The sequence below is a fragment of the Ictidomys tridecemlineatus genome, chromosome 2 (genome assembly GCF_052094955.1).
Source record: "Ictidomys tridecemlineatus isolate mIctTri1 chromosome 2, mIctTri1.hap1, whole genome shotgun sequence".
Classification (NCBI taxonomy): Eukaryota; Metazoa; Chordata; class Mammalia; order Rodentia; family Sciuridae; genus Ictidomys; species Ictidomys tridecemlineatus.
Window position 1 is genome coordinate 207,726,591 of NC_135478.1, and position 20,098 is coordinate 207,746,688.

The following is a 20,098-nucleotide window of genomic DNA, read 5'->3' on the forward strand; positions in this document are numbered from 1 at the left end:
TGGACAGAATGCCTTTACTTTGTTTATTTTTATGTGGTGCTGAGGATCGAACCCAGTGCCTCACACATGCTAGGCAAGTGCTCTGCCACTGAGCTACAGCCCCAGGTCCCATATATATCTTTTGTAGTCATCAACCAAAGTATTTTTATTTTTTTAATTTTTTTTTTTTGAGAGAGAGAGAGAGAGAGAGAGAGAGATTTTTAATATTTATTTTTTAGTTTTCAGTGGATACAACATCTTTGTTTGTATGTGGTGCTGAGGATCGAACCCGGGCCGCCAGGCGAGCGTGCTACTGTTTGAGCCACATCTCCGCCCGTAATTTTATTTTTTAACAAGCCCATCACAGTAGTAACATATTGTGATACATATCTATCTTTATAACTCATAAAGAAAGCTCCAGCGGGGCCTGGAGGCAAATATCTGTAATCCTAGCAGCTTAGGAGGCTGAGACAGGAGGATGGCAAGTTCAAAGACAGCCTCAGCAACTTAGTGAGACTCTGAGCAACTCAGCAAGACCCTGTCTCTAAATAAAATATAAAAAAGAGCTGAGGATGTGGCTCAGTGGTTAAGTGCCCCTGGTTTAATCCCCAGTACCTCTGCCCACCCACCAAAAAGGATTAAGCATAGATTCACTAACATTACCAAAACTAAGAAATTATTCAATCTGGCCTTGGAGCCAGAGAGGTCTGACCCCAAATCACTGCTCTGTGTGCTGGGTAATTTATTTAACCTCTCTGGGTCTCAGTAGCCTCATCCAGAAAATGGAGCAATACCAGCTTCCAAGCAATAAGAACATGTGTTAATTACATATGAAATATCTGGATACTGAATAAATACTTCAGGAATGCACATTTCTATTTTTAGTCCAAAGAATAAAGACTGAATAAAAGATGTTCAGTATAAATGAGTGCTAATGCATAATCCTAAATACTATATTTCAAGGAGAAATTTAATCTATAGAAGGAGCTGGCTAAAATATTCATTTTTCATTTTGAAATCTAGTTGCTTAAAGGTAAATAAGTGTAATATATATATATATATATATATATATATATATATATATATATATATATATATATATATATATATATATATATATATATCACAAAGTACCTTAGTTTGTTATCTATTTATTTATTTAGGTACTGGGGATTGGACCCAGGGATGTTTTACCCCTGAGCTACATCCCCAGCCCTTTTTATTTTTTATTTTCAGACAGGGTCTTTCTAAATTGCCGAGGCTGTTCTCAAACTTGTGATCCTCTTGACTAAGCCCTCTGAGTCACTGGGATTACAGGTGTGTGCTATAATACCCAGAGAGTTTTATTTTTTTGGAACTGGGAATCAAACCCAGATGCTTTACCACTGAGCTACATTCCCAGTCACTTTTTATTTTGAGACAGTGTCTCACTAAATTGCTTAGGACCTTACTAAGTTGTTGAGGTTGGTCTTGAATTTGCCACCCTCCTGCCTTAGCCTTCCTAGCTGCTGGGATTACCAGTATGCACCACAGCACTCAGCCTACTTTTTAAGTAGTGACTTATGTCCACATAAACACTTGCACAGGGCTGTTCACAACAGCGTTATTCATAGTAGGCAAAATGGAAACAATCCAAATACCTATCAACTAATGAATGAATAAATAAAATATGGAAGATGCATTTTGAATACCACTTGGCCACATGAAGAAATGAAGTACTGATAAATACAACCACATATATAAACATTGAGAACATAAGAACATATGTGAAAGAAACCAGTCACAAAGAACCACACATTGTATGACACCATTTAAATAAAATATCCCAAACAGGCCTACCCATAGACAGAAAATAGACTGATACTTGCAAAAGGCTGGAGAAAATGTACAAAGTAGGGGTGACTGCTATTGGGGTGTGGAATTTCTTTTTTGGGTAATAAAATGTTCTAAAATTGATAGTGGAGATAGTTGTATAACCCAAACTGCTGGACTGCACATTTAAAATGTGCTAACTATATGGTAGTCAAATTATATAAAGCTGTTACATTTTTAAAAAATCATATTATAGTAATTTAGTTTTCTTCACCTGAAGATAACAAAGGAAGTTTTCAATAGGCCATTATAAGAAGGTAGTTTCCACTTGGCTGATTTATTGAAAGTAAATTAAATGCTGAACTCTACTGCACATACCTCCTATTTGTAGCTCCGGACAACCCATTCGTCTCATCTGGGTGCTGACAGACTCAATCTCTTGTACAAGTGGCACCAATATTGTCTCATTGATCCACTAAGAAGAAATAAGGTATATATTTTTTATACATAATTCAAAAATATTTCTCCAATAATTATTTTCACTTTTACAAGCAAGAATTTTTTATTGGTTTGAATATTAACAGAACCATAAAGTACAGTGAAAAAGAATGAGAGTAGCTGCTACCTGAAGTCTAGAGTTAAATATGCAAATGGATGGGGTTGTGGCTCAGTGGGAGAGTGCTCGCCTAGCATGTGCAAGGCCCTGGGTTCGATCCTCAGCACCACATAAAAATAAATCCATAAAATAAAGGTATTGTGTCCAACTGCAACTAAAAAATAAATATTTAAAAAAAATTACAGTAAGTGAATAAAAACTGAGTACAAGTTATTTTGATATAGTTCGAGAAAATGGAGAGAAGCTGGATGATTGTTTAAAGATGCAGAAGCCGCCGCCACTACTATAAAATATAGTAAAGCTACCTGTAGTGAAGGAGGGGTTAAGGCACCCATAGAACCTGGAACATACAAGTGCTACAGAGAGTGGGGCAAAAGGACAGGGTTGAAAACAGAAACTAATCCCCTCTGGATATAGGAGAATTGACCTACAGGCCAAAGATTAGAGGGCTCTTCTGTACAGAAATCAATGAAATTATATATTCTGAAGTATCTTCAAGGATATGTCATCTAAATGTTAAATTTTCTGAGGACAAGGTTCCTCTTAATTGTTTCCCTCACAATTCTAGGTACATAATAGAATGACAGAAAAGTTTTCTGGAAAATACAACTGAAAAATTAGAAAAGGAAAGAGGATCCTCATGGTTAAATATATTATTTATCTTCTCTAAATGCACTGATGAAAACCAACAGCATAAGGTGAACGTCATATTTATTCTTATGTATGTACCATTCATATTATACTTTTAATAACAATTAATGTTAACATTCTAATAATTGACTCTGATAGACACTTTGCATATGAAGAGACAAATATGTCCTAACAGTAATGTCAGAACTTACATTTCTAAACTTAGCTGTCCAAGAATCCATGTGATCAAGAAGTTGTCTATTCATAGTCACTCTTGCCCAAACCTATTAAAAATATGTTTAAGATAAACAGTGAGGAAAAATCTTGCCAAAAATCATTCTTCTTTCCTGCACCTTCAAAAATATTTGAAGTTTGAAAAAAATCTCCCAAAACATCAATATTCATTTAATTAATATTCCATAATTTAAAACTTATTCTCTCATGGCTATTATTCACACACAAATATATCTTTTAAAGTTCCTTATGTTGGTAAGTTTAAAGAACGCTTTTCTTACTTTTAAGAACAAAATAAAAATCCCATGTTTGGTACTAAACTGATAAAGTTACAGAACGCCAAATGTTCTAATCCAAATGTATTTTGAAACCAAGAGTCTGGTATATGTTAAGTACAATTAGATACCTGAGAGGCTTTCTATAATGTAAGTAAAAAAAAATTTTAGGCAGAGCCTTAATGTCAACTATGTGTCATGAAGAGTAAAAATGTACAACATAATTTAGTTTTTGGTACACAAAGTAAAACAGGAGCCTTTCCACTGTTTAATGAGTGCCAGATTTATAGTTCTATCTAGCAAAAGTGGAGATTATAGAAAAAAAACGATCCAGGAGTAGAAACTTTCTAGCGATCTGGAAATCATAAATACTGTCATTTTAATTTTCCTTTTACCTCTTCTGCAGCTTGTTTAGAACTGAGATCAGCTTCATCTTTGTTAGCACATGGGGCCTGAGACCTACAGGCAAGTTGATACTGAAATTTCTTTAAAGTTTGTGCATAATCCCCCATTGAACGACTATAGTTCCAGAAAGTAGGACTAGTAGAAGGAGACGTAGAATCTGGGCTTCCTACAATAAGAAATTGAAATAATTTAAGTCTGTTGTAATTTTTACATCTGACTGTTATCCTCAAACACTGGGCAGTCATGTAGCTAGGCAATGACAAAGAATTAGAAGACAGACCCTCATAAAGCATTTCTTCTTCCCTGCTCCCCAACATTATCTTCTCTTTAGAGAGCATGCATTTCTTATGTTAAAAATTAAAAAGAACATTTTCTGAGCATTATCAACTTAAGAACCATAATAATTATAAGTGATTGGAAATGTTTATATTTGTTGTAAAATTAAGCTTGTTTCATTCTGTAAGACTTTTAAATGATTCAGTGAGAAACAAATTTCTCCAGCAAATAAACAGGTTAAGCAAGTTTTCCACCTGATTTTTAGAAGCCCCTGCTAAATGGAATGACTACAACCTCCTACTAATAGACTACTCTCTGAGCTATGGGCTAAACTTACTCATTCCTGCACTAACTGTGTTTTATTCACTAGCCTATTTTACTTACCATTCCTGTGTTGATTAAAAGACTATCTGCAGATTACACTTCTATATTTATAACAAAATTTATAAATTTACTTTTAGGAAGTGTCAAAAAATTTACATTTAGGGGCTGGGGTTGTGGCTCAGTGATAGAGCACTTACCTTCACACATGAGCCACTGGGTTCGATCCTCAGCACCACATAAAAATAAATAAATAAAATAAAGATATTGTGCCCATCTACAACTAAAAAAATATTTTAAAAAATCTACATTTAGGAATCTACTCCTTCAGAGGCTTAATTATAGAGTACTCATCACACTTGAGAGTTATAATCAGTCTGATTTCTCAAAGAGAATCTGAGTTCCCTGAGGGCAGGGAGTATTTTTTTCTCCTAGCACCTAGCACAGTGACTGAATAAATAAGCAAGTTTCCAGTGACAAATATACTAGGGCTTTTTTTTTTAGTTTGACAGATATCTGTAACATCAACTAAGAATTTATACTCACACATAAAAATCACAAATAGAAACTTTTTTTTTTTTGCCTTAAAAAAGTTTTAAGACGAGTGACTACAAAACATTAAAATTGGTTTTCCTGTGATGTTTATATACACAAATGATGAGAAATCATGAAAGAGAAATGGGACAACATTTCAATTCACCTTAAGGGCTAGCCAGTTTTGTGCCATGATGAATATAGTGTTTCATGCTGGCATAAAAATTTAGTTATGTGAAGAAATATCATACTTCACGTGTAACTCATTTCCAAGTAGGAAATAGAATAGGAAGGTAAGATATATGGTCATGATGCAGCATAAAAGGTTATCCTGTTTTGATTAATCATTTTGAATATTAACTTTAAAAATGATAATCAAGCTTTCTGTGAAAAACTTGAACTTGAAGGGCTAGGGATGTAATTCATGGTTAAGCACTTGCCTAGCATGGGTAAGATCTTGGCCTCAATCCCCAATACCACACAAATATATACATACACATCTGAATTTCCATCTAGCCTTCTATTAGGCAAAGCACTAATAAAACTACTGAAAATTAAGGTTTTTCTTACCAAAACAAACAAAAACCACACAAATCACTAGGGAACAAGCCTCCAAGCAAAATAGGCAAAAAGACAAAAGTGTCAGTAGTTAACTTCCAAGAACTTTTGAAATAGAGAAACTAAAAACAAGACACTCTATAAAAATCAGACATATTTGAAAAGAACCAAATAAGACTAAAAAATGAAAAACAAAACAAAAACACACCCAACTAAACTTTAAAAATTTTATGACACACGCCTGTAATCCCAGGAGGGAGGCTGAGGCAGGAGGACCTCGAGCTCAAAGCTAGTCTCAGGAACTTAGACTTGTCTCAAACAAAAAATAAAAAGGGCTAGGGATGTGGCTCAGTAGTTAAGTGCCCCTAGATTCAATCTCCAGTATATTAAAAAAAAAAAAAAAGATTCAATGAGTTAAAAAACACACAACCAAAGTAACTAAAATAAGTAAAGTAAGCTCAGAGGCAAAACAGAGTTGTTCTTTAGAGAATGCCAAACTAGTTAACATAAAAGAAAGGAAAATACAGAAATTCTAGTATTTCATTTTGCAACCATCATTGTATTAACCCACTAAGGCAAGCTACAGTCACTAGATGAACAGGAGATAAAAGGATCTAATTTTATATTACCAAGGAAGGGACAAAATGCTATCTTGTATTTTCTGATGGGAAACACTGAAGACATGTCACCACCTAAACTGTATGCCCACCAAAAAATATTTAACCTGAATCTAACAATGAGAAAATGATTATACACCAAATTTGCAAAACAAAGCACGACCTCTTCAAAATACTAATGTCATAGAAGACAAACATATAATTCCAAAGCAAACATACAAATTTCTAGATTAAAGAAGACAAAAGGGCCAGGCATAGTGGTGCATGCCTGTAATACCAGGGACTGAGGAAGCTGAGGCGGGAGGATTACATGTTTTAAAGCAACTTAGTGAGAACTGTCTCAAAATTTTTTTAAAAAAAAGGGGACTGGGGATGTGGCTCAGTGGTTAAGCCCCTCTGGTTTCAATCTGTGTACCAAAAAAAAAAAAAAAAAGGACAAAAGAAACGTGATAACTAAATGTAATGTGATCCTTCATCAGTAAAGAAAAAGTTACAAAAGTCATTATTAAGACAACTGGATTAATGTGTCTATGAGCAAAGAAGTATTTCAAGTATGATAATAATATTATAGTTATAAAGGAAAATATCCATGTTCTTAGAAGATGCATGTGATATATTCAAGAATGAAGTGGCAGGGGCTCACAACTTTTTTTTCAAATGCTTTAGCAGAAAAGTGTATGTGTGTGGGCACATGAGTGAGAGACACTGAGCACCTAGTTTCTCACTAATGGAGAAAGGAGTTATGGATAGGGAAAGGGAGGGACTAGGAGAAACCCTTTGTAGGTGAATTGGAATTAAGGTATAAATATAAGCTATTTTCTAGCTGTATGTTCTAAGGACCTAGAGTACTGATACTCAGTAACAATAGTGGTCACACCAAGAACCTAGCTATTCACTTCTAACTATCATTCTTCACTAAAGAAATTTGGACTTCTGAGGTAAAGAGAATAATTCCAGAACTAGCCAGGGAAAGTAAAGGATGAGTCTGGAATATTTTGTGATACTAGAAACTATCTGAGGGGAAAAAGTACTCAAAGTATGCCATGTCAAAAGATACATAAATGCAGGGCTGGGGATGTGGCTCAAGTGGTAACGCGCTCGCCTGGCAAGCACGGGGCGCTGGGTTCGACCCTCAGCACCACATAAAAATAAAATAAATAAATAAATAAAGATGTTGTGTCCACCGAAAGCTAAAAAATAAATATTAAAAAAAAAAAAGATACATAAATGGGCTGTGGCTGTGGCTCAGTGGCACAGCACTTACCTAGCATGTGTGAGGCACCAGGTTTGATCCTCAGCACCATGTTAAAAATAAACAAATAAATAAAATAAGGTATTTAAGAAAAAAAAATAATACAGAAACTAGTTTAAGAGGACCTCATTAGCCAACCTGGGACAATGCAACTATCAAAATAAATGACTTAATTGATGAGAATAAAAAGCATTATCTTTTCTTTTGAAGTAAAATGCTATTTAGTAACTGAAATGACACAAATAAATTTAAAGGTCATAACATAATAGTGTGACTGTACTTACTATCACTGAATTGCACACTTAAAATGGTTAAGTTTTATGTAAATTTTATCACAGTAAAAAAACATGAGAGAGATGGAATGATGCCATCAGAAAGTCTCTGTAACATTTAACATAGTAATAATTCATTTAGAAAAGAATATTTAAAGTATAGGTATAGACCTAGATATACCAGGAAAATATTAACCAAAAAAATTAATGTTAATTTGTTAATATCAGACAAAACAGATTTTAAGGCAAAGATAAAAATAAAAGACACAATTCACCAGAAAATTAACTGTTCTGAATTTATAGGTACTTAACATAATCTCATACATTTAGCAACCTGACAGAATTATGAATATTTTATTGAAGAAAATCAGTAGGAGGTTTTGATATACTTTCTTAACAAATGATAGATCAAGCAGAAAAAAAATTATAAGATAAAGAGTTTTAAGAATATTATCAAGAACCTTAACCAATAAACACATATAGGAGCCAAAATTAAGAGATTATGCATTCTTTTGAATACACCCAAAAACCATTTACAAAAAATGGCCATGCTACCACATAGCAACCTAAAAGCAAGTCTAAAAGAAAGAGGAAAAGAAAGAAAAAAAGAAAACTCCCAGACATTAATAGATATAGATCAGAATCTCTAGTCACACAGTACAATTAACTTAGGGGGAAATGAAGATAATCAGGCCTCTTCAGGCTTGAAAATTAAAAGTGACACCAATAACACTTGCAAACAACAATAGCACTTCTAAATAAACTTCTACGGGTTGAGGAAAAAAATAAAATGAAGTCTGAAAATCACAAACATGTGTAGAGGTTGTTTTGTATTATACCCTATATCATTTTCAGTAGACTTGAAATACCTCAAAATCTAAAGATGAAAAAAGCATGTATCAAAAGTAATAAGATAATATTGATTTGTTTCTTTGACATTTGTGGCATTCTCAGGCAGAATTAAATTAAAACTCCCTAGAGAGATTTCAAGCGACACAAAGAGCCATGGTCCAATAACTTGGCTTCCTCACCATGGCTGCGCTTTAGCACCTAATGTGCTTTCTGTGAAAGTTCCTGAGGGGGAAAAATCATTACTCAGTTCAATAATCTAATTTGGTTTCAAATAATTGACTTTATAATAATCAAATCCTCTACAAATAGATTAAGATTTGCTAACTTTTCTTTCCTAGGTAAACTACATAGGCTTTAAGAAAATACTAAAAGACAAATTTTTAAACGTTCTGAAAAATAGTAGCATTTTTAGGGTAAATACATACTTCTTCCTCAATCTGCCCTGCCACATCAGCATTCCAAAGGATTACCTCAAAGGAGACAAATATTATTTGAATAAACTTTGCCATGCACTGCTTCAAAACATTATTTTATAGCCTCAACTTTTAATTTTTTTTTTTGCAGTACTGGGGATTAAACTCAGGACCTTGCACAAGCTAGTCAAGCTCTCTATTGCTAAGCTACACCCTCAGTGTCCCCCACCCCAGGATCTTTTGTTTTGTTTTAATTTTGAGATAAGTTCTAAGATGTCCAGGCTGGCCTCAAACTTATGAGCCTCCCGCCTCAGCCTCCTGGGAATTCGGATTATAGGTGTGTTCCAATAAACCCTAGCCTAGCCTCGGCCTGAAATAGAAATTTTAACTTGCATTATACAAAAAGGCTTTTAACCTTACTGTAGATAAAAGGCTCAAGGCATCTCAAGCTATTGTATTTTAACTTCTTAAAATTTGATGGGTGCTAATTCCAAATGCATAAAATTATTACATATAAAGCAATACAAAATGTGTCTGTCTTTTAAACTACACAAATTATATTAGTAAAAGAGACAAAAATACATAGAGGTATCAAAATAATGAAAACAATACATTAAGGATTATGTACAATGACAACAAAAAATATTTGCATTAGAAATAAATTGTGTACCCAGCTTAACTCTATGCTGCTTCTCTTCTTCACTTCTAAGAAAAGTGTCCAAAGTCCGCAAGTCTGTCATGTAGTCCTCTTTGTCAGTAGGTGAGTTATAGACAGTGGGTGAAGAACGGTATCGAGATCTCAAGCCGCTGCTCTCCACTGGGCCAACAGTGGTAGGGTATGGAGAAGAAGGAGAAGGACTAAAGCCTGCCAACTATACAAAATAAAAAAAAAATTAAGTTTATTTTTCCTTAACTGAAATTTATTTTTGTTGTCATTTCTTTTTTATTTATTTATACTGTGGTTTCAACCTAGGGTTTCTTTATCAGTGAGCTATATCCCAATCCCTTTTGGTTTTCCACAGGGTCTCCACAAAGTTGCCAAGGTTGGCCTTATAGACTCCCAAGTCACTGAGTTATAGGCATGCACCACAATACATGGCTTATTTTTAACTTAAAAAATAACACACCTATTCAATGGTCAAAATCTAGAACATTCACAACACCAAATGCTGGTGAGGTTGTAGAACAAGAGGGACTCTCATTCATTGCTGATGGGAATGTAAAATGGTATAGCCACTTTGCAACAGTTGGGTGGTTTCTTACAAAAGTTAAACATCCTCTTACCATACCATCTAATAATTGTACTCTTTCGTATTTACACAAAACTTATGTCCATACAAAAACCTGCATATGGATGTTCATAGCAGCTTTATTCATAATTGCCAAAATTTGGAATCAACCAAGATGTCTTTCAGAAGGTAAATGAGTATGTTACTCAAGAAACAAGCTATCAGGTTATGAAGATATGGAGGAACCTTAAATGCATATTCCTAAGTGAAAGAAGCCAATCTGAAAGGCTACATACGTGTAAGTTCAAATATATAACATTCCAGAAAAGGCAAAAATATGGAGGAAATAAAAAGATCAGTGGTTATAAGAAATCTGGAGGGAAAGAGGGATGAATTAAGTGGACTACAGGGGACTTTCTTCTGTATGATGCTATACTGGTGGATATATATGTTATTATGTATTTGTCCAAACCCATAGAATGTGTCAATTAATGTAGGTTCCTCAATTGTAATAAATATGCCACTCTGATATTGGTGAGGGGTATTTTTACAAAAGGAGTTATGGGACATCTCTGTACCTTCCTACCAATTTTGCTGCAAACAGAAACTTTAAAAAGTAATAGGTATTTCAAAAAGTTTAATGAAGAAAATAGGTAATATCTATAACCTCACTATCCAGAAATAATTTAATCCTTTCTCACTTTTCTTTTCTATTTTGAAATCTTTAAAATGTACATAGCTATTTCTTTTTTTTTTTATTGTTTGTTCACAACATTACAAAGCTCTTGACATATCATACTTCGAACAATAGTTTCAAGTGAGTTATGAACTCCCATTTTTACCCCAAATACAGATTGCAGAATCACATAGGTTACACATTCACATTTTTACATAATGCCATACTAGTGACTGATGTATTCTGCTACCTTTCCTATCCTCTACTATCCCCCTCCCCCCATCTTCTCTTTCTATCCCATCTACTGTAATTCATTTCTCTCCTTATTTTTCTTCCAATTCCCCTCACAACCTCTTTTATGTAGTTTTTTATAACAATGAGGGTCTCTTTCCATTTCCATGCAATTCCACTTTTCTCTCTCTTTCCCTCCCATCTCGTGCCTCTGTTTAATGTCAATCTTTTCTTCCTGCTCTTCCTCCCTACTCTATTCTTAGTTGCTCTCATTATATCAAAGAAGACATTTGGTATTTGTTTTTTAGGGATTGGCTAGCTTCACTGAGCATAATCTGCTCTAATGCCATCCATTTCCCTGCAAATTCCATGATTTTGTCATTTTTTAGTGCTGTGTAATACTCCATAGTGTATAAATGCCACATAAAATGTACATAGCTATTTCAATGTATTTGTATTTACATAATTAAGACAATACTATTTGGCTTTATATACTTTCTAAAAAAGTTACCCAAGTGTTTCCTGTATCTCTTAAAAATATTATTTGTATTACCATATATTTTAATACACAAATATAACAATTTATTATCATATGTTTATTCTGTATATTTGGATTGTCTGCAAGTTTTGGCTATTGTAAATAGTGTTAATATTGAACACTGTTATACATACATCTTTGCTTGAATTTGTGATCATTTTCTTTAGGATAGATTTCTGAAACTAAATTTATTTGGCTAAAGCATATGAATTTTTAAAAATACATATTCCCACCTATTAAATTAAATGTTACCCTAAATCATGTTCCTATCAGAGAATAATAGATAGGAATACCATATAACTATATGTCCATTAGAAGTACTACTTTAGTTTACTTGATATGTAAGAATATTTTGTTATAAATGTACATTTAATTATCATTTCCTTATCCTCACAAAATTAAACACTATAAATACAATTACTGGTCACCTATATTACCTGTTAACTGTTTGCTTAAGTATTGACAATTTTTTCTATTGCATTTCATGATCAATTTGTATTAGTTTATAATAAATTTATTATAGGTCTTATAATTATTTAATGCTGTTCAAAAATAAAAGTGTTAATCCTCTTTCACACTGATATCTCTTTTTTTAAGTTAACATATCAATTCCTTTTATATACTATGATTATATCTGGGGTACTATTTTTCTTTTTTTAGATATACATGACAGTTAAGTGTATTTTGACATATTATACATACATGTAGTATAACTTCCCATTCTTAAGGTTGTACCTGATGTGGAGTTACACTGGTCACTTATTCACATATGAACACAGGAAAGTTATATCTGATTCATTCTGTCTTTCCTATTCCTATCCCCCAACCCTTCCCTTCATTCCCTTTTGTCTAATCCAATGAACTTCTATCCCCCTTCACCCAATTTATTGGGTACTGTTGTATTTAATTGGTCTATTTTTGGTATTTTACTTTAAAAAGTAAAACAGATGTTATAGCTTTAATATCTATAGGGATATACCCTAACTCTTAGTAAAAACTTTCCTGGCTCCCAGAGGAGCAGAGTAACACATGCCTACAATCCTTGTGACTCAGGAGGACTGCAAATTCCAGGCCAGCTTCAGCAACTGAGACCCTCAACCACTTATGGAGACCCTGTCTTAAAATAAAAGTAAAAAAATAAAAGGTACAGGGATATAGCTAAGGGGTGAAGCACTGAGTTCCATCCCCAATACAAAATAAAAAAAAAAAAAACCAAACAAACAAAATCTTTCCTGGCTTCCCCCCCCCATATTAATGTTCTCTATTCATTTAGCATCTTTTATATTTAATAATAATATACATATATTTTCATATAGGACCTATATACTTCTATAGCTCAATCTTGGAATGTTTATATTTTTACACAATTATAGGAATTTTGAAATCCCCTTGGATCTAACTGAATAATGCTTTATATGATTATAAGCTACTGATTTTGGATATTTACCTTATATCCAGCTACTTAATGCAAGGGTTTTTTGTTGTTTTAGTACTGAGCATCGTCTAACATTAGCCACACCCCTAGTTCTTTTTATTTTGTATTTTGAGACAGAGTTTCACTAAGATGCTGAGGCAGGCCTTGAATTTGCAATCATCCTGTCTCAGCCTCCTGAGTTGCTGGGATTATAGGTGTTCACCACCACACGTGGTTTATAACCAAAGTATTTAATATTAAAATGGATGCTTTTAGAAAATAGTTTTTAAAAATTTAGTTTTGGGTTGGAGGTGTAGCTCACTGATAGAAGTGCTTGTCTGTCTATAAAGTGCAAAATCCTGGGTTTAATCCCCAGCACTACAAAAATAAAGAAATAAAGAAAAGAAAAATTTAGTTTTTATACAGATTCTTGAATAGAATATGCTAATAGATTTCTTGCTCTGATAGAATAAACCACCTGGTCATCGATTATCCTTTATTTTAGGAAAAAAATCAGCATCTTAATATTCTATGAATTTAAATGGTTATTTATGATTTTCACAAATAAATTTGTCCTGTTGTATTTTTTGAGCTTTTACAGTATTATTTCTGTCCCTAAAGTTAACAGAAAATACAGTTTTTCTAATTCCATGGACTCTGCAAAAAGAAAGGTTGGCTGGGGATGTGGCTCAAGTGGTAGTGCGCTCGCCAGGCATGCATGCAGCCCAGGTTTGATCCTCAGCACCACATACAAGCAAAGATGTTATGTCTGCCAAAAACTAAAAAATAAATATTAAGGGCTGGGGATGTGGCTCAAGCAGTAGCGCGCTCGCCTGGCACGCATGCAGCCCAGGTTCGATCCTCAGCACCACATACCAACAAAGATGTTGTGTCCACCGAGAACTAAAAAAAAAAAAAATATTAAAAATTCTCTCTCTCTCTCCTCTCACTCTCTTTAAAAAAAAAAAAAAAAAAAAAGAAAGGTGCAGTATTCGATGTATTTATCAAGGTGGTCTTTTTAAACATTGTTCAAATCTTTTGTGTCTTTATTTGTTGCCTACTTTATTGGACATAGGTTGATAATACTAAAGTTTTCTACAATAATTCTGTTTATTAATCTCTTCATATTTCTGCTTTATATATATTATATACAAACATTTATATATAATATACATACATGTATATAATATATATTATAAAATATATATAATATATATATTAAATAAATAAATATTTATTTATTTTTATGTGGTGCTGAGGATTGAACCCAGGGCTTTGCACGTGCTAGGCAAGAGCTCTACCACTGAGCCACAACCTCAGCCCCTTTGCTTTATATTTTATGATGCTATATTATTCAACATATAAAGATTGTGACTATTGTATCTTCCCAATGTATCATTTCCTTCATCAATTTAAAAATGACATTTTGTCCAATATAATGCATTCTCCCTTAAAGTTATACTTTGATAACACTGCCACCTTATTGTTTTTCTGATACGTCATCACAAAAGTCTAACTTTGTCACTTTTACTATGACACTTTCCTGATATACTTCTTAAGATTTTAAAACAAGAAAGATAATAAGGTGAAAAATCTTAATTTATAATTTTTTTCTATCTAATTTGTATATGGTAAAATGTACAACACAGAAAAGAAGACTGCAAAAGATTGTGTAGCAAAAGTGAGCAAGAAAAGACTGCTTCATTAAAAATAAACATTGTATTGATGTTTTGGTAGGAGACATCTCTACTACTTTTTTTGTACAGACAGAATATAAGCTGCAATGTACCTGATTTTGTAGCAACAAAGCAACATTTGACATTTTTGGTCAACTCTCTTAATACAGACAATTCACAGTGAAATTGCTACATAAAGAACCAAAAAGAAGGGCTGGGATTATGGCTCAGTGGTAGAGCGCTTGCCTACCACGTGCAGGGGCCTGGGTTCAATCCTCAGCACCATACAAAAATAAATAAATAAAATAAAGATATTGTGTCCAGCTACAATCTAAAAATAAATATATATATAAAAAATAGAACCAAAGAGACATATGGAAACAGGATGGCCCAGATTACATATAATATAAATGAGAAATCACAAGTCAGTGATAATGAAAATAATGTATGAAAATTGGAGCAACATAAATTTCAGCAAAAACAAAAATAAAGGGCTAGGGATGTGGCTAAAGTGGTAGTATGCTCGCCTGGCATGCGTGAGGTGCGGGATTTGATCCTCAACACCTCATAAAAATAAAATAAAATAAAGATATTGTGTCCACCTAAAACTAAAGAATAAATATTTAAAAAATAAAATCCTCATCTGTGTGTTTGTGTATGTACATGTTTGTGTTTATGTGTGGGGTACTGGGGACTGAACCTTGTAACAGCGTGCATTACCACTGAACTACATCTTAGATCTTTATTTTGAAACGGGTCTTGCTAAGTTGAAAAAGCTGCCCTCAAACTTCTGATCTAACTGCCTCAGTCTCCTCCAGTTACTGGGTTTACATATATACCACCATACCCAGCAAAAACCCTTAATTACACCACTGAAAGGGAGAAAATCAACTGGCAAAGTAAGGGAAATTTCTAAATTTAGGAAAGAAAAAAAACACAAGAGGACAAACAGAATTGACTATTAAAAATTTTTAAATCTCTATATGTATATTTTCGAAAATCCCATAATTAAAATACCAACTTAGGAGGAAAAAATCAGAGGGTACAGATCCAAAAGACAAGTGGGTAAAGAATGAGAACCTTGCAAAAAATATACATTAAGCTACAACAGACTATTTTCATTTTTCTTATCAGCAGAAATTTATAAAAAATTGATTAACTTGATAATCAAAGGTATGATAAAATGAATACTCTTAAACATTCTGTGACAATATAACCTGGTACAATTCTTTTGAGTAGCCACCTATTCCCTTTAAATTATCAGGAACTTTATAGACATTTAGTGCAAATTAATAATAGCATTTGTGATAGTGGGGATAGAATCCAGGGTCTTGTGTATGTAAGGTAAGCACTCTACTACTGATCTATACCACTAGTTCTCTTTCATATTAAGAGATTGTTTAAAAATCTTTTGATTAGGTATCAGGATTAAACCTAGGGGTGCTTTACCACTGAGCTACATCCCTAGTCCTTTTTATTTTGAAACAAGCTTGAAACTCAAGCTTGCAATCCTCCTGCCTCAACTTCCCAAGCAGCTGAGATTATAGGCATGTATCACCATGCTTGGTGGGACTACATTATTTTCAATGTACCTCCCAATTCTAAAATAAAGTGACTGACCAAGAGAAAAGTGTCATTACCTTATTGTAAGTGCTGACAGGTGAGTACGTCACTCCAGGGCTGTAAGAACCACTGCCACCTGAGGACAGACCTTGCAGTTGAGGGCTATATCCAGTCATACAACTGGTGGTGAACTTGGGACTGGTACTAGGTGAACGAGATGGACTATAACTCAATACACTCTGACCCTGAATTGGAGGGGAAGGTGGAGAGGGGGGGATTTGGGGAGATGCCAGATCATGTGGAGGAGTAGTCTGTACAACTAGAAGGAGAAGAAAAAAAAATTTTATACACATGCATATGTACACTTGTGTGCACGCGCTCGCGCGCGCGCGCACACACACACACACACACAAACACATACATATATGTATTTTTAAAAATTTTTTTGTTTTTAATGAAACAGATTTTAAGAAACTCAAACCTCTCTTTCAGAAAAGAAAGAAAGCAACAGAAGAATCTGGTTGTTAAATTATATAAAATATAATTACTAAAGAGCACAGATTAGTTGTTTACCCTTTCCAGAGTTCAAAATAAGAAATTGATTTCAATGCAAGATTTAGTCATTTAATTGTAATTGAACAATGGAACAAACCTCCATGACGTTGCTGAATGCTAGTTCCATTCAATTTATAGAAACGGGAATAATAATCATTGGTCTGAAGACAGTTTACTATAGATCTGCTCAATATAGTTGAACCAGAAGGATTTCTAAGTCCCTTCTAGTTCTGAGTCTATGAAAAGGAAAAATTAACTTACAAAAGATTTATTTCTAACCTTATCCTCACCTCTGCAAGAGATATAATATACTCACCAGCTGTTTTTAGCCCTAAAAGTGTTTGTTGTCCAGGGCTAACTACAAGACTTGTTGGGGCCATAGTATATTTGAAGTATCTCCAAAAATCAAATAAAGCATTAAGGCTGAAGAGAGATGCAAGGGCAAGCTCTGGAAAAGAACAATAATTTATTTTAAAAAGGAGGAGGTATATGTTGATGGGTGGGGTGGACAAAAACCCTCCATATTTTTTAGCACATTAACAACAAAATTGAAAACTAATGGTACCTGACAACAGCTACCATTTAAGGAATATCTAATAGGTATACAGAATTTATCAATGAGTTTCAAACTATCACTAATCCTTACAACCTTGTATAAGAGATAGCTTTACCCTCCTTCTAATCATTAATCAATAGTCTGAGGCCAAATTCTTTTTTTTTTTTTTTTTTTTTTGTGTGGGGGGGATTAGGGATTGAACCTTGAACCCAGGGGTGTTTTACCACTGAGCCATATCCCCAGCCCTTTTTTTATATTTTATTTTGAGTCAGCATCTAACTAAGTTGCTTAGAACCTTGCTAAATTGCTGAGGGTGGCTTTGAACTTGTGATTCTCCTGCTTCAGCCACCAGAAGTGCTGGGATTATATGCATGTGCTACCATGCCCAGCCCAAATGACTTTTATAAGACTATACATCTAGTTAGTGAGCCATGATTCCAAATCCTTTGCTCTTTCACTTTGCATACCAGCTCTCATGGCAGATTGTAGACTAATGAGTCCATACTATGAAATTTACTTTAACATCTATAAGGGACGCTTTATACTCAAGGATTATGGAAAAGCAGACAAAAGAAGAGGAAAGGGTGAGGAAATTAAGGAAAGCATCCAGTGGAGTAGAAATCTGAACTAATTCTTGAAAATGTGGAGACAGCATTTCAGGAGACCAACAAATATAAATTTCAACTTCCCCAAACTTAATATTTTTTCACAGACTCATAATTACCTGAAATTGTATTGTTTATTAGTTTGATTGTTTACTAGAAATTACTTACCAATATACCAGAGGGGCCAGTAAGTCACATTATAATATGAACTAATCAATTTTCCAGTCCTGAAAAAATTAGAAAGTGTTTTCAATTAAAAAAACAAAAACTCCGAAAATCAAAACACATACAAAATACTATGGAACCAACCATTGGCTGCTTAAATTTTCACCTTTTTTGGCTGATTAACTTACATTTCAGTGTATATCATTCCAGCCACTGATACATTTAGGAGTCCCCAGGCTAAAACTACTTTTCTGGCTTCTGTTTCTTTTCTCATCTTGATGGTTCTGTCAATAAGGGAAGCACTAGGGCTTGCCTCTCCTTGCATCTATTCAAAGTAAAATCACAGGAATTAAGTCAAAAGAAACTACTTTTCCATGTAAGAAATAAAAACTTTTGTGTCCTCCATGAAGTAAAAACTGTTCTTTCCTTCATCTTCAAAAATACCTAACCAAAAATGTATCTAGTATCACTGTATGTAAAGAGAACCCTAAATTATATCTTCTTTGGCACCACAGGGAAATCAAGAGAGAACTGACTTGTTCTTTCAGAGAATAATACTTTAGTTAAGAAAAATGTCTTTTTTTTTTTCTAATTTAGGGGTTGGTTATTATGTCTGCAAATATTCCACCTTTTGTTTTTGGGGTATGTCTCAAGTACAGCAAGGGTGTAGTTTTTTAAAAATTATTAAAACTCAATATACCCCAAATTTGGGAGAAAATATTCCGTACACCATGTAAATCACGAAGACTCTTTCTTCATCCTAACGCAGAAGATCTCATTACGTCCCACCTTAAATAACCCTGCACTGGGACTTATATAAGCCAGGGATCTCCATTTTGTGTACTAATGAAGTTCAAGGTTTTACATTAGACGGCGGGTACCTATGGTGTGAAAGGAACCAGAGGAAGAGGAGAGGACAGTGTATTCGGTTTTGTTTCACATGGGGATTTATGTTTCCTTTTTTTGTTTTTCCTGCTAAACTCAAACTTAACAGGCAAGTGGAAAACGTGTTCCAGTTACAGGAGTCGTATCCCATAGAGAATATTACAGTACCCTTCCCGCCCTTCAGTCCTCTTCACAACTCCCCAGCTCCCCAGTGAAAAGTGCTTCCCTCCCAGGATCCCTCAGTACAAACTTCAGTCACCCCTAATGTTTCTTTCCTCCCTTTCACTAAAAGTGATGGGACGCCTAGCAGTATCTTCCCTTGGCTGAAACCCGTGCAGATCAGTAGGCGCGGAACTCCCAAAGCCCCCGTGGACTCCACGTCCAGGAAGCACAAAGACTACCCCGAGAACGCACCATGTTCTTCGCCCGGAAGTCGTGGACTCGCGCCACTCCTTATTGCACATGCGCGAAACCAAGCGCTAAGGCCAAACCGGGAGTCTGGCTGGTCTACAGTTACCGGAAGAACTGCGCCGTCTCTTCTCGCGAGAAGCGGAGGGGGGGAGGTGCGGAGGGACTGGGCTCGTGCGGAGGGACTGGGCTCGTGCGTTACCAGGGAAACAGCTCGGATTGGTAGTTACCACTAAGCTGCAGGGAGAAAGCTGAACAGCAAAATTCAGACCAGGTTCTGAACTCGCAGTAAAAAGTAATAACTATAACAAGATAAATTTTGTATATATTAATATAATTTTAGCTTCCTTAGGGCTTTTATGTACTTACATTTGTAAGCAGATTTTATTTAGTAGGGTGGCTAATTTTCTGGATAGAGTTTGCATGATGGGTCTGGGCATGATGGGTCTGGACACGATGAGCAAAGACAAAGCAATTCTGTTCCTTGTGTTTAAAAAAAAAAATATATATATATATATATATATACACATATATATATATATATACACACA

General features: G+C 34.4%; 1 protein-coding gene across 3 annotated transcripts in view; it reads right to left on the bottom strand.

The window, feature by feature from the left end:
- Positions 1-19,670, bottom strand: part of Tmem209 (transmembrane protein 209) — a 33,771-nt gene extending 14,101 nt beyond the window's left edge. Inside the window, exons 1-9 of one of the 3 annotated variants that reach the window (XM_005331107.5) lie at positions 19,554-19,670; positions 18,443-18,579; positions 18,258-18,316; positions 17,245-17,376; positions 16,451-16,692; positions 9,717-9,918; positions 3,942-4,117; positions 3,250-3,321; positions 2,170-2,266 (exon numbers count right to left, since the gene is read on the bottom strand). In XM_005331107.5, the coding sequence (XP_005331164.1) occupies positions 2,170-2,266; positions 3,250-3,321; positions 3,942-4,117; positions 9,717-9,918; positions 16,451-16,692; positions 17,245-17,376; positions 18,258-18,316; positions 18,443-18,579; positions 19,554-19,556 (1,120 nt within the window). In that variant the 5' untranslated portion in view covers positions 19,557-19,670. Of the gene's footprint in view, positions 1-2,169; positions 2,267-3,249; positions 3,322-3,941; positions 4,118-9,716; positions 9,919-16,450; positions 16,693-17,244; positions 17,377-18,257; positions 18,317-18,442; positions 18,580-19,398; positions 19,531-19,553 lie in introns of those variants that run through there. The other 2 variants (XM_040291438.2, XM_040291440.2) reach the window with 2 other exon arrangements.
- Positions 19,671-20,098: the final 428 nt, after the last annotated feature.